Source organism: Felis catus, chromosome B4, assembly GCF_018350175.1.
Source record: "Felis catus isolate Fca126 chromosome B4, F.catus_Fca126_mat1.0, whole genome shotgun sequence".
Taxonomy (NCBI): domain Eukaryota; kingdom Metazoa; phylum Chordata; class Mammalia; order Carnivora; family Felidae; genus Felis; species Felis catus.
In genome coordinates this window covers 44,232,895-44,247,360 of record NC_058374.1, presented here as the reverse complement: position 1 = coordinate 44,247,360, position 14,466 = coordinate 44,232,895, and the positions used below count along the sequence as shown (strand labels likewise).

The 14,466-nt window shown below is 35.0% G+C and overlaps 1 protein-coding gene across 1 annotated transcript; it reads right to left on the bottom strand.

Moving 5' to 3' along the window:
* Positions 1-1,100: 1,100 nt before the first annotated feature.
* Positions 1,101-14,166, bottom strand: KLRF1 (killer cell lectin like receptor F1). Its single transcript, XM_003988396.5, has 6 exons — positions 13,616-14,166; positions 6,762-6,860; positions 5,698-5,853; positions 3,170-3,309; positions 2,440-2,552; positions 1,101-1,685 (listed from the first exon to the last, which is right to left on the bottom strand). The coding sequence occupies exons 1-6, from the start codon at positions 13,698-13,700 to the stop codon at positions 1,577-1,579; spliced, it is 702 nt and encodes a 233-aa protein (XP_003988445.1). The 5' UTR covers positions 13,701-14,166; the 3' UTR covers positions 1,101-1,576.
* Positions 14,167-14,466: the final 300 nt, after the last annotated feature.

Here is a 14,466-nt window from a genome sequence, read left to right as displayed (position 1 = left end):
AGTTCGTGGGTCGAGCCCCGCGCCAAAGCTCTGTGCTGACAGCTCAGAGCCTGGAGCCTGCTTCGGATTCTGTGTGTGTCTCTCTCTCTGCCCCTCCCCCACTTGCGCTCTGTCTCTCTCTGTCTCTAAAAAATAAATAAACATTAAAAATTTTTTTAAAAAGAGAAGAACCTGCTATAGTATCCAGAAACATCAAGGTTGTGAATAATAAGGATGTCCAAAGAACTCTTCTAGATGGAAGGAGACTAAAGAGACGTACAAACTATATGCAGAAAATGATTCTGAGCTAGATATTTTACTCTAAAGGACATTTTTTTTTAAACAATTGGCAAACCTTAAAGCGAGTCCAAGAATTAGATGGTAGTGCTGGGTCAATGTTAGAGGTGTGTGAATTTTGATCATTTAATTTGTGATTAAGTAGGAAATTTTTTGTGTGTAGAAAATATATACGAAAGTATCCAATGTACTTGAAATTCACCTGGGTGGTTCAGTCAGCTGGGGGTGGGACTTTGGCTCAGGCCACTATCTCACTGTTTGTGGGTTTGAGCCCCGCGTCAGGTTCTGTGCTGACAGCTCCGAGCCTGGAGCCAGCTTCGAATTGTGTCTCCTTCTCACTCTGCCCCTCCCCTCCTCACACTGTCTCTCTGTCTCTCTCAAAAATAAATAAAACATTAAAAAATTCTTTTTAATATAATAAAATGTATCATTCCGGCAAGTAATTCTTAAGAGGTTCACGAAACAGGAAAGTGTTTTTGCTCTGTACCTGTAATCTTATCAATTTGTAATTTAGATTAAAATTGTATAAAATCTAAAGCAAAAAAAAACATATTTAATGTTTTAGTCAGAATTTCCACGTTTAAGGTTTATATCAGAGAAAAAGAATGAAAGGGCTACCATTTTAAAAAAATATTCACAGGCATCTGAGTGGCTCAGTCGTTTAAGCCTCTGACTCTTGATTTCTGTTCAGGTCATGATCTCAGGGTTTTGAGTTCAAGCCCTGCATTGGGCTCTGCGCTGACAGTGTGGAGCCTGCTTGGATTCTCTTTCCCCTCTCTCTCTCTGCCCCCCGCCCTCTCAAAATAAATAAATAAACTTTAAAATAAAATAAAAAGATATTCAGAATGTTTATTGCAACATAGCTTACAGTAGCAAAAACCTGAGAATGAAGTTAATGCTCAACAAAGCAGTAAAACATATATAAATCCATACTACAATGCAACTCAGAATGATATGAAATTAACACAGAATATTGTTACACATAAACCAGCAAAATACAGAAAAGCAGATAAATTTGGTCACATTTGTTATAACATGAAAAATGAATAAAAGTCCAGAGTATAAATCCATGGACTCACACTGGATTATATTATCACATAAAAAATAGGAAGGGCATATTTTGGATTATTTACATGGGTTACTCTGAGATTAGGACCAATGTAGACGATGGAGAGAAAATGGAGAAGACATTTTGTTGTTTTCAGTTTTAAATCCTCACTCCTTAAGGTTAATATTAGAACCTAATAGGCAAAAGCTTTCATCATTGATTAGTTCACTACTAATTTTTTTTTTTTTAATTCTAATATTGGCAAATCCATTTGAAAACACTGCTGCAAGTTTCAGAATAAATTTTGTTTTCTTTGGTAGCAGCACAGCTATTTTCTTTAGCTGGTCCTTTTATGACAAATCTGTAGAAGAAATGATAAATACATTGTTAATCATTGCTGCTAACGACATCCATTTACGTTTTCGGCGAATTCCCTCCCTTAATCAAAACGTAACTCAGATTTCAGGGCATTTTCAAATCCTTTGATTCACTAAAAGTTACAGTATGTCTGTTACTTAATATTGCTGTCTGTGATTTCGCAGAAAGTTCCCAGAGAGTCTGTTTAGAAGTGACAGAACTGAGGGGCGCCTGGGTGGCCCAGTTGGTTAAGCGCCGACTTCAGCCAGGTCACGATCTCGCGGTCCGGGAGTTCGAGCCCCGCGTCGGGCTCTGGGCTGATGGCTCGGAGCCTGGAGCCTGCTTCCGATTCTGTGTCTCCCTCTCTCTCTGCCCCTCCCCCATTCATGGTCTGTCTCTCTCTGTCCCAAAAATAAATAAACGTTGAAAAAAAAAATTAAAAAAAAAAAAAAAGAAGTGACAGAACTGAGAGTACATTTGTGCCCACATCCTTGGTCTAGTCTTCTTTCCATTGTTGTATATGGTGTAGTTTTTAAACAATAAACGCACAACCATTATTCTTTTCTAGTCTTTTTGCTTTGAAAACAAAACCAAAGTATCCATCATTACTCCAGGGAACATTAACCTGATTTTCATCTTTTCAAATGTTTTAGTACCGAGAACTATTTCAGAGTTGATTTTGGTGGACCGAGAGGTGCTTTATGAAGATAAGTTCTACGATAGACAGTAAATCAGATAGTCTTTTTGAAAGGACTCACGTCTTTGAATCTAACGGAGAACCATCCACCCAGGTCCATGCCTTTTCCAGGGATGTAAAGTTGAGCCCAATCCACACGTAGTTTGATTGTTTTAGGTTTTTCTGTATAAAAGCCTAAAAAGTGAGGAATGAGTAAGTGAACAGAATATTTTAATAGTTTTCAGACATATTAAAACGATTTAGGATTTTATTGGACAATTAGTATCCTGCATGAGCATTCTGATAGTAATCAATTCATAACTTATTTACACACATTGCACGTTTATTGTAAACATACATATACGTATACACTACCTGTACATCGAATACAAGTATTCAGTCCAGGGCTAGCATGAGTCAAGTAAGGCACTGGCTTTGAGCACAAAATTTAGGAAGGTGCCAAAAACTCAGTAATCAAGGTAAATGATAACTGACTGGAAGGGTGGGAAGAAATAGGACGTAAGTCATTTTTTTAAGTTATTTATTTACTTTTTTATTTATTTAGAGAGGAACAGATACAGCATGAGTGGGGTAGAGGCAGAGAGAGAGGGAGACAGAGAATCCCACGCAGGCTCCGCACTAACAGTGCAGAGCTGGGCGTGGGCCTTGAACCCACAAAACTGTGAAGTTATGACCTAAGCTCAAACCAAGAGTCTGATGTTTAAAAAGACTGAGATACCCTGGCGCCCTGAGGTAGGCTATTTTTAACTCCACAGAAACTAACGCCATAACCCTGGCCCTAAACCACTAACCATTTCAATGTGGTCCTGAATGATTGGTAGATGAGATTTTCTTCCCAAACAATACCTATAACTGTCACTCCAACTTTTCATCTCGTTAGAGAACCAATAACACTTTTTATGATATTTGAGCCATTCTGATGGGCACAATCCTGTAGTGACACAAAGGAAACAAAGAAAATTAAATTACATATGTATCTCTGAACACTGAATACTTACGTGTTGTATAAGAGTGGAGCTGTATGATAAAATCACTCACAACAAGGGGTTCAGATTTACAAGGTGTCCAAAACACAAATGATAATTCTTGGGAATTAAGAAATCAATTTAGTAAGATGAAGCAAAACTTAGACAAAGGGGAATGTTTTTCATGCCCAGATCTAATGTAATTGCTAAAATAACATGAACCATTTAAGCTGTATATTGCATTAATGCTACTTGAGAGATTAAATATTATTTATACCATTTTCTTATAATTTAACCAAATAAAGCTTTAAGACATCTCTACTTCCTTTATGTGCATAAATCCTTAATGATTCCCTTTTGATATTAACTAATATTGAGAATTTAGTTTTTTCAACCTCTATATAATTACAAGTTTATAGTCCTCGATTTTCTTAAATTAAAATTAAACTGAGGTCTTAAATTGTAAATACCTAAGACTTTGGCATAATAATGAACGAAAGTAAATTGTATGTGTAAATATGACGGCAGGTCAGTATATCTATTCAAACTTATGGCCATTAAAATCTCCTTTTTTTTTTTAACGTTTATTTATTTTTGAGACAGAGAGAGAGCATGAACGGGGGAGGGGCAGAGAGAGAGGGAGACACAGAATCGGAAGCAGGCTCCAGGTTCCGAGCCATCAGCCCAGAGCCTGACGCGGGGCTCGAACTCACGGACCGCGAGATCGTGACCTGAGCCGAAGTCGGACGCTCAACCGACTGAGCCACCCAGGCGCCCCTAAAATCTCCTTTTTTTATTGAAGTAAAATTCATGTAACATAAAAGCCACCATTTTAACCACTTTAACGTGCATGAATTTTTAGCATGTCCACAATGTGCAAATACAACTACTATCTAATTCCGAAATATTTTCATCACCGTGAAAAGAAACCCCGTAAATATTAAGCAGCTAGGATTCATCTTTCCATCCCCATTAAGTTTTGACATTGGAAAATGTGAATCTGCCACATTTATTCTTCTTTTTCAAGATTGTTTTTACTATTCAGGATTTCTGGCAACTTTATATGAATTTCAGGATCACTTTGTCCATTTCCGCAAAAAAAAAAAAGGGGGCATTGGAATTTTGATAGATCACTTTGATTGGTATTGCCATCTTAAACAAATTTTAGATATATACAAAGAGCAGAATATTAGTCATAAAAGGAAATAAAATGCTGATACGTGATGTCACACGAATGAACCTTGCAAACATTATGCTAAGTGAAAGAAGCAAGACACAAAAAGTCAAATATTGTATGATTCCATATATGAAAATGCAGAATAGGTAAATCCACAGAGACAGAAGACAGATTAGTGGTTGCTAAAGGCCGGGGTGAAGGAGTAGGGGATTTTTTTATCGGGAGTAGGAATTTCTCTTCTGGGTGATGAGAATGTTTGGGAACTAGATAGATTAGCCGTTGCACATTCAAATGTCCCCATGCCATTGAATTGCATTATTTTAAATGGTTAACTTCATGTTTGTATTTCTTCAATTAAAAAAAAAAGTAATAAGAAATTAATATCTCAGAATTGGATATACAGCATTTTGACTGACTTTAGTAAAAGTTTAATGGTGTCTATATGATTCCATGTTTACCTATCAAAGCTTTCTTAACATCTAATCAGAGTGTGAAATATGTGTTAAAATTACAGTATCTTAATTACTTTGAGACTTATACGTGTAAAACAGATACATAATCCAAAAGCAAAGAGTACCAATAAGTAAACCATAATATATATGACATTTTCATATGTGATCAAGAGAATAACACACACTAATGGAGTAGAGAAAACCCTTTGGCAAGTAATTATAAAATAAATTAATCAACACATTTTTCACATAAACCATAAAGTAAATGTTGAAGGCTCAAAAAGGTAAGTGTTCTAAAGTTAAACTGAAAATAATTGGAAGCAGAAGGGACAGTTTTCCAAAATTTTGCATGATTGCAAGTTCTAAGCACAAAATCATAATGGATAATTTGTTGTGTATAATCACTTTTATTCATTTTGAATTTCAAACCAGAATAAAGAAGAGACAAAAATAGTTATTGGCAGCTTATTTATCCACTGCCTTATAATCGCAGTTAACTTTCCATATTTATGTGTTTCAATTTGATTTTAAGTTCCTGAAGGGAACAGACTGTTTTGTTTTTTACAGCTTTCCTCCCACTGGAAAAAGAATAATCAATATATATATGTACATAAAGATATATACATATACATATGCATATGTATGCACACCTGTTAAATAGGATTTTTCAAATTTTGAAAGCCAAAACAATTAAACTCAATATAAGCCAAAGCCTTGAGAGATACCTGTATGGTCCGTAGCTTGTGAGCCACAGTGGCTTGTGTCCTTATTACTTATATTTCCTCTTGTGCCATTATTCATTTTTGGGTTTCCAATGTCATCGTCTTGGGTGAGATTTGAATTATTTCCTTTTTGGCATTTTTGCAATACTCCCTGAGAAACTTAACAACAGGATTATTTTAACATAGGGTAAATATCTTTTCTGTGCAATGTTTCAGAGACAAATTCTTTGGAATGATTCTGATGATTCGAACAAGAAACATCTGAAGGGGTAACTGGGAAGTTTCTTATTTTCATGTTCATTTAATGAAAAATAACTTCAAGGATGACACGATTAATTCGTTTTTAGAATACATATTTGCTGCGGATCTATTCTGTGCCAGGCATTGTCCTAAGAACTGGTGATACAGTAGGAAATAAAGCAAAATTCCTCCTCTAGAGAGCCTACATCCTCTTTCCATGTTTTCTTAATGCCTTACTGAAACCTATGATACTGTGTTTAGCCTATTCTACCATAATTATTTATTTAAAATCTATTTCTTTCATTAGAGATTCTTGACCCTGATTATTCCTTTTTTTTTGGGGGGGGTGAAAATTTGTGGTAATGCTTGGGGTATAGTAGCTGTTCAGTAAATATTTGTTGGACAAAAAAATAAACTAAATGTAATCTTAGATAAAACATATAAATATTTTTAAGGAAAATAATGGAATTCTCTTTATTCACAGTTTTCTAAGAAATCCAAAACACGGTTTCCAAATACATCTCTCTCTCTCTCTCTCTCTCTCTCTCTCTCTCTCTCACACACACACACACACACACACACACACACACACACACACGTTTTCTTCCTATTAGAATGTATGCCACTTGAGAACAAGATACTCACCTGATTTGACTACAGATTAAATACATTACAATGGAGAATGCTATATGGCTTTATACACAGTAGCTTCTAATTAAGCCTTTGTTAACATGACAGAAAATAAGCAAGTGAATGAATGAATATGAAAAGAGTAGTAAGAAGAACGTAAACATTTCCATACTTGTATTTAAAATCTTTCAACTTACCCAGTAAACACAGGGAAATCAAAGTCAAAACCAGAATACCATTTATGGTTCCAGATATTCCCAGTAAGATTTTAGACCAAGGCAACATCACAGAAGAATCTGAGGGATTAATCAAATGAATTAGCTTAGAAAAGTAATTTCTAAGAAGTGAAAGCAACTGTAAGACGAGGATTGCAAATAATATTGGTTTTGAATTTCAAATGATATCAGGCAAAAGCTTAAAACCTAAATAAACAGAAAAATAAATATGTATTTTATTCAGTAATAGTAACACTACATGGTTAGAGCTATGATGCATGTTATATCAGATCTTTTTTTTTTAATTTTTTTTTCAACGTTTATTTATTTTTGCGACAGAGAGAGACAGAGCATGAACGGGGGAGGGGCAGAGAGAGAGGGAGACACAGAATCGGAAACAGGCTCCAGGCTCCGAGCCATCAGCCCAGAGCCTGACACGGGGCTCAAACTCCCGGACCGCGAGATCGTGACCTGGCTGAAGTCGGACGCTTAACCGACTGCGCCACCCAGGCGTCCCTATCAGATCTTAAGAAATTGCTAATATTTGACATAACTGACCTGAGGGATAAAGAATTTTAATCTATACACCTAATAATTCCCCAAGCACGCATGCATACACACGCTCATTTGTGTGTGTGCACTTACAAATACACACATCTATATTCACACAAATAGATACTTTCTAATTAATAAATTTGCTTTAATGTAATAATATTCACAAGTCATTCAACCCATCTCATTTACTAAGAAAGCAATACAAATCAAAGCTAAATACGACTCCTGGTACCAGCTATTCTAATCTAAAAAAAAAAAAAATCCTAAAATCTTTTCTAACTCATGTAATAATGATGCTTCAGCTTCTCTTTAGACGGTAAATTCTTTAAGAGTGACGACTATTGGGGCTCCTGGGTGGCGCAGTCGGTTAAGCGTCCGACTTCAGCCAGGTCACGATCTCGCGGTCCGTGAGTTCAAGCCCCGCGTCAGGCTCTGGGCTGATGGCTCAGAGCCTGGAGCCTGTTTCCGATTCTGTGTCTCCCTCTCTCTCTGCCCCTCCCCCGTTCATGCTCTGTCTCTCTCTGTCCCAAAAATAAAAAATAAAAATTAAAAAAAAAAAAAAGAGTGATGACTATTTTCTTTTTCATATGTATGAAAATACTCATTTTATTTTCCATATACTGCTAGGTTCAAGATAAGATGTGCATTCAGTGATGGCTGTTATCAACAAACTGGTGTCATAACACAGAAAGTAAATAGTCTCATCCAGCGCCTCAATTATATACGTTGTTATTTTTCTCAACCTCATTAAAAAGGACTTAGGTTGGTGGACATTAGCTTGTGGAATTATATGAGCAATTATTTTATGTTGAATAAATGAACATCTATATTTGCACAACATTTGATGTCATCAAAGATAATTTTTGCAAATGTATCACAATAATTGATAAGAAGCCACTCCCCATAACTATGATCATCCTTATTGTTCAGTCAATAAATTGAATTATAAATGCTGAAATTCATATTCCAAATACCCTTTAAATCTGTGGGAGTAAAGAAACCACATTTGAAGATGCTGAACCTGGTCGAGAAAGAGCATCATAAACCATATAAAACAGTATGTCAGAAAAATAGTACATAGCTTTTATCTTATAATATTCACAAGACAGTAAAATAAGATATGTTATATTCATTCAATTAATGGATTCCCTGTACTTCCCAGATTATTTTTTAATATTTTGATATGTTAAAAGTTATCATCAAAAAATTCAAAGTATTACACATGTAATAAAATGTCATTTATTCAATTAAAAAAATCAAACACATGATTATCAGAAAACATTAGGAGAAAGGGTGCAGAAGCCTTTTCAAACTTAGGCTCAATTATTTCTCTTAAGCATCATGAAAAGAGTTCCACAGTATGAATTTGAGCCCTATTAAGGTTTATGATTTTGGAGGAAATAACATTTTCACTATCTTGTGTTTTCTCCTGTAGAGAAATTGTAGAGAATTCTCCTGCACAGAATTTAACTTACAAGACTTTAACATCAGAAAATAAAAATAAAAATAATTTTAAAAATCCAAAATCAATCACTCCTAAGTGTCCATACAAAAATCTTAAATATATTATTGTAGCCCAAACATAAAATGACCATGGCAGATTTATACTAGGAATCCAATGCTATTCAATAGTAAGAAATTCATTTTGTCTTATTAATAGAGCTAGAAGGAAATGTATGATCATCTCAATAGTTGTAAAAAAATGCAACTGATAAAACCCAACAACTTTATGCTAGAAAATAAAGCAGGAATTGATGGATACTTGTTCAATATGCACACCAGTAACAGGTGTTTTTTGTTTGTTTGTTTGTTTGCTTGTCTAATGAATTTAATTGAGAAACACTGGAAGTTTTCCACAGAAGTTTGGAAAAAATTAATTAACTCTCATATAAAAGTTAAAGGGGAAAAAAGTCTTTAAACTAACTATAGATAACAATAATTTGTTATTGAATACACACTACAAAAGGCAAATTGTGACATCGAAAACATAAAAGGCAAGCATTAAAAAGGAAGAGTTTTTGTATGAGATTGAAGTTGTTATCAGTGTAAAATAGACTGATTATATCTATAAGATGTTTTACAGAAGTGGATGGTAACCACAAAGCAAAGCCTACACATTATTAGATGCATGCACTAAAAGCAGAGTGAATCAAAGCATACCGCTATGAAAAATCAACTCACAAAGGAAGGCAGCAAGAAAAAGAGAAAAGAATAAAGGAATTACAAAACAGCTAAATAGCAGGTAATAAGATGGCATTAGTAAGTCTTGCAATATCAAGAATTATTCTTAGCATAACAGTCTCCAGTTCCATCCACGTTGCTACAAAAGGCCATATTTCATTCTTTCTCATGTGGCATGGCAACCAATTTGACAATAAATTTCATATTAGAAAATAATAAAATAAAAATAAAATAAATAAATAGTGTCTCAAAAATAAAAAAAAATTAAAAAAAAGAATTATTCTAATTATAAATGGATTAACTCCTCCAATCAAAAGACATGGAGTGGCTGGATAGATTAAAAAAAAACAAAACAGGATACAACTGCATGCTATGTACAAGAGACTCACTTCTTCCTTAAGGATGCATATAGGCTCAAAAAGAAGGGATAGAAAAAGATATTCTATGCAAATGGAGACTAAAAGAAAGCAGAGGTAACTACAAGATAGACATTAAGTCAAAAACTGTAACAAGAGACAAAGAAAGTCATCATCATATAATGATAAAGGAGTCAATTTATCAAGAGGATATAATAATCAGAAATATATATGTACCCAACATCAAAGTGGATAAATACATTAAGCAAATATTAACAGATGTGAAAGGGAGAAATAGACAACAGTGCAATAATAATAGGGGGCTTCAATACCTCATAGTCAACAATGGATAGACCATCCAAACAAAAAACCACTATAAAAACATGGAACTTGAATTATTACTTTAGACCAAATGCACTTAACCGACAGACCCAGAACATTCCATCCAATAACAGAAGAATACACATTCTTCTCAAACGCACACAGAACGTTCTCCAGGATAGATCATATGATAGTTTACGAAACAAGTCATGACAAATTTAAGAAGATTGAAATCTTACGATGGATTTTTTTTTCCAGTGACAATGGTATGAAGCTAGAAATCAAGACAGCAGGATAACTGGAAAATTTACAAATATGTCAAATTAAGTAACACACTCTTGAACAAATAATGAGTCAAAGAAGAAATCAAAAGGGAAATTTTTAAAAATCTTTAAAAAACAAACATGAAAATACAGCACAAAACTTATGACAAATAAACATGAAAATACAGCACAACAAAACTTACGGGACGCAGCAAAAGCACTTCTAAGAGAGATGTTTATAGCCATAAATACCTACATTGAGATCAAAAGAAAGATCTGTGGTGCCTGGTTGGCTCAGTAGGTTGAGCATCTGACTTCGGCCTGACTTCGGCTCAGGTCATGATCTCGCGGCTCATGGGTTCGAGCCCCACTTCAGGCTCTGTGCTGACAGCTCAGAGCCTGGAACCTGCTTCGGATTCTGTCTCTCCCTCTTTCTCTGACCCTACCCCGCTTACACTCTGTCTCTCTCTCTCTCTTTCAAAAATAAAGAAACAGTAAAAAAAAATTTTTTTTAAAGGAAGATCTCAAATAAACCACCTAAATTGAAGACACAAGGAATGAGAGAAAACAAAAAATTAGAGGGAGAAAATATTTGCAAATCTATATCTTATCTGATAAAGGGCCAACATTCAAAATATATAAGGAACTCATACAACTTATGCAAATCAATTGCAAAAAAAACCAAAATCTTATTTTTAAAGGGGCAGAGGATCTGAATAGACTGTTTTCCAAAGAAGGCATACAAATGGCCGAGTACCTGCAAAGTCTTTCATCATCACTAATCATCGGGTAAATGCAAACAATACCATAATGAGATACCACTTCACGTCTGTGAGAATGGCTATCAAAAAGAGATAACAGGTGTTGGTGAGGGTGTGGAGAACTTTGAACCCTTGCACACTGTTGGTGAGAATATAAAATGATGCAGTCACTATTGGAAACAGTATGACAGTCCTTCAAAACAAGAAAAATAGAGCTACCAAACCTTTCAGCGATCCCACTTCTGGGTATACCAAAAGAATTGAAATTAGTATTTTATTTTATTTTTTTGTTTATTTGTATATTTTTGAGACAGAGAGAGAGAGAGCAAGCGAGGGAGGGGCAGAGAGAGAGGGAGAGAGAATACCAAGCAAGCTTTGCATTGTCAGCAAGGAATCCAATGTGGGGCCCGAAACTCACAAACCATGAGATCATGACCTGAGCCGAAAGCAAGAGTCAGACGCTTCACTGACTGAGCCACCCAGGTGCCCCATTGAAGTCAGTATTTTAAAATGATATTTGCCACTATTAGATTCATCATGGTATAAAATGGTACCATCGTGTGGAGTGGTATTTGGGGGAAAACGAGCAAAATTACATGAGCATTTGCATTGGTATCCAACAATCTCTCTTCTAAGAATACATCCCAGTGACATGTTGGCAAAACATGAGAAGACAATGTGTAAGGCATTGCAATGCTATTTATAATAGGAATACAATAGAAAAGCAATGCAAACATCTTACATGGCCAATAATGGAACTAGTGGAATAAACTATGGCACATCCACTTCATAGAGAAATGTTAGCCTGTATGTAGGATTGAAATGTGTGGGAGGAGAGAGCAGGGTGAAAGCAAAAGATGGAATCTGGATTTTGGGGAGTTGGAGATCTCTGGAAGTACCTTGTTATCTAGGTTTGACTTTGAAAATACATAAATGTTTTAAATAATTATAAAATAATTATAATTATATTGTATAATAGGCATTATATATATTATTACAATTGCACAGTGTGTATACTTATACATAATTATAAAAAGAACTAAGTCAAGGTGAAAAAAAGGTGATCCCTAAAAATAAAATGGAAGATGAAGTAAAGGGCCCTAACTGGATATTAAGTTAGTGGCTTAACCATGGAGAGGAATTATTTCAAGAAATTTTTTTTTAACATTTATTCATTTTTGAGAGACAGAGACAGAGTGCAAGCAGAGGGTGGGGCAGAGAGAGAGGGAGACACAGGATCTGAAGCAAGCTCCAGGCTCTGACCTGTCCTCACAGAGCCCGAGGCGGGGCTCGAACTCAGGGGCCGAGCAGTGAGATCATGACCTGAGCCGAAGTCGGAAGCTTAACTGACTGAGCCACCCAGTCGCCCCCAAGCAATTTTAAAACATAATGGGACTGTGCATGGAATATACACTGAGCGCAAGAAAAGAAAAACCTGCAAAAACATCTCAATCTATATTAAGTAATTATATTATTCGTAACTCTATTTCTACAGTGATTCTGAAACTTTAGATAGTGGCAAAAATGTAATGTCTTATTTTCATTACCACCAAGATACGGGGAAAAAAATACACAAATATGTAATCACAAAGTTAAGTAAAAGCCCTGTGTATCATGACAGGACTTAACGTCAATTAGACTCAAACGTATGTCACACCCCAAGCTTTACTAAATATTAGCAAACTTTACTATTAGCGAACGATGCATTTATTGGTAAAGGATGAATATTAGCAGATGCCACTTAAATAGCTAGGAGTTGCACATTCATTATTTGCAGCCACCTGAGCTCCTTTTCTGCACCAAAACCCATTTTGGTTTCAGAGTGATATCTACAAACTGTGAAAAAAAAATTTGCACAGAAGAGCCGTTACATTTTGTGGTCTTTCAAGTCAGTATCTCTATTTTCCAAACTGAAATTATCCACCTGGTGAAAAATACACTCAAAGTTTTTGACACGCTGAATTAAAAACTAGTACTAAAGATGCCATTTTTATGAGTGAGAAGGAGGTGGATGATTGGGGCTAAACATCCATCTCAATTTTACTAATTTTGTGTATTTTTTTTCCTGAGAATGTCCTTAGGAAATTATATGACCCCAAATTTTTCTTAATAACAAGGAAGGGTGTATTTTGTCCTGAGAATGTCCTTAGGAAACTATATGACACAAAATTTTACTTTGAAAACAATTGTTGCCCTCACCTTGATAAATGAGAGCGAGAGACAGAAAGACAAGATGGGGGCAGACAGAGAGCGGAAAGCACCAAAAAATAAAATAGTCCAAGAACAGTAAAGACTGGAATGTTGGAAATTACCGTCCGTATTCATATTCAGATTAACCCACACTGAATTCTTATTCATATTAACCCATACCAATTAGGGAAAAAAAAGGAATACCATACCTTTAAATTTAAGTTGGGATGTTTCGATAGAACTCCTTTTTTTCCATTGTAAATTCAATGTCATGTATCTTTCTTCATCTTGCATCTTCAATGTGGGTGAATATATCTGTGTATATGTGTACGTTTTGTTTTCCTAAGTATGATATATAGTAAGAAAATAATAAATCTGCTGCTATTCAGAGCTAGTCCTCAAATTGTTCACTCAGGGTACAGACAAGGGTACACAGTTTCATCTATCGGTGAAAACCTCAAAGGAAATGTTTTCTTTTTTTTTTTTAAGTTTATTTCTCATGACCTACATAACACATAATTTCTAAACTGTCCACCACGTATTGAATTTAATGTCATACATGGTTCTTTGAAAAATGTTTCCTGATAATCCCATAAAGTCAGGGAAATGGAAATTGTACCCCTTTCAGAGTCGAGTTAAATGATACATAGGTGCCTTTCGGTGTAGTTACAATACATGAATTTTCAATTACACTTCCTGATATAGTGATATTTGATTTAACATAATAGCTTGCAATTACCTAACAGTTAAATTTCCTGACCCTAAAACAAGATTGATTATAAATCATGCTAATAATTTAATAATATAATTTGAAGAAAAAAATACTGGCAACTTTTGACATTCTAAAGACATCTTAAATACCAAAAAAAAAAAAAATGTGGGGAGAATTTAGGAAAGAAACCATATTTTTCAATGGCCTTTTCTGGTATTTGAGCAGAATGCCCAATATTCATGAGGCAGGACAGAGATTTCAGATTTTTTTTTCTCTTAGCTTCAGTGAGGTCTAATTTACATACCATAACATGGTATGTAATTACATGATTGGATGACTTTTAGAAAA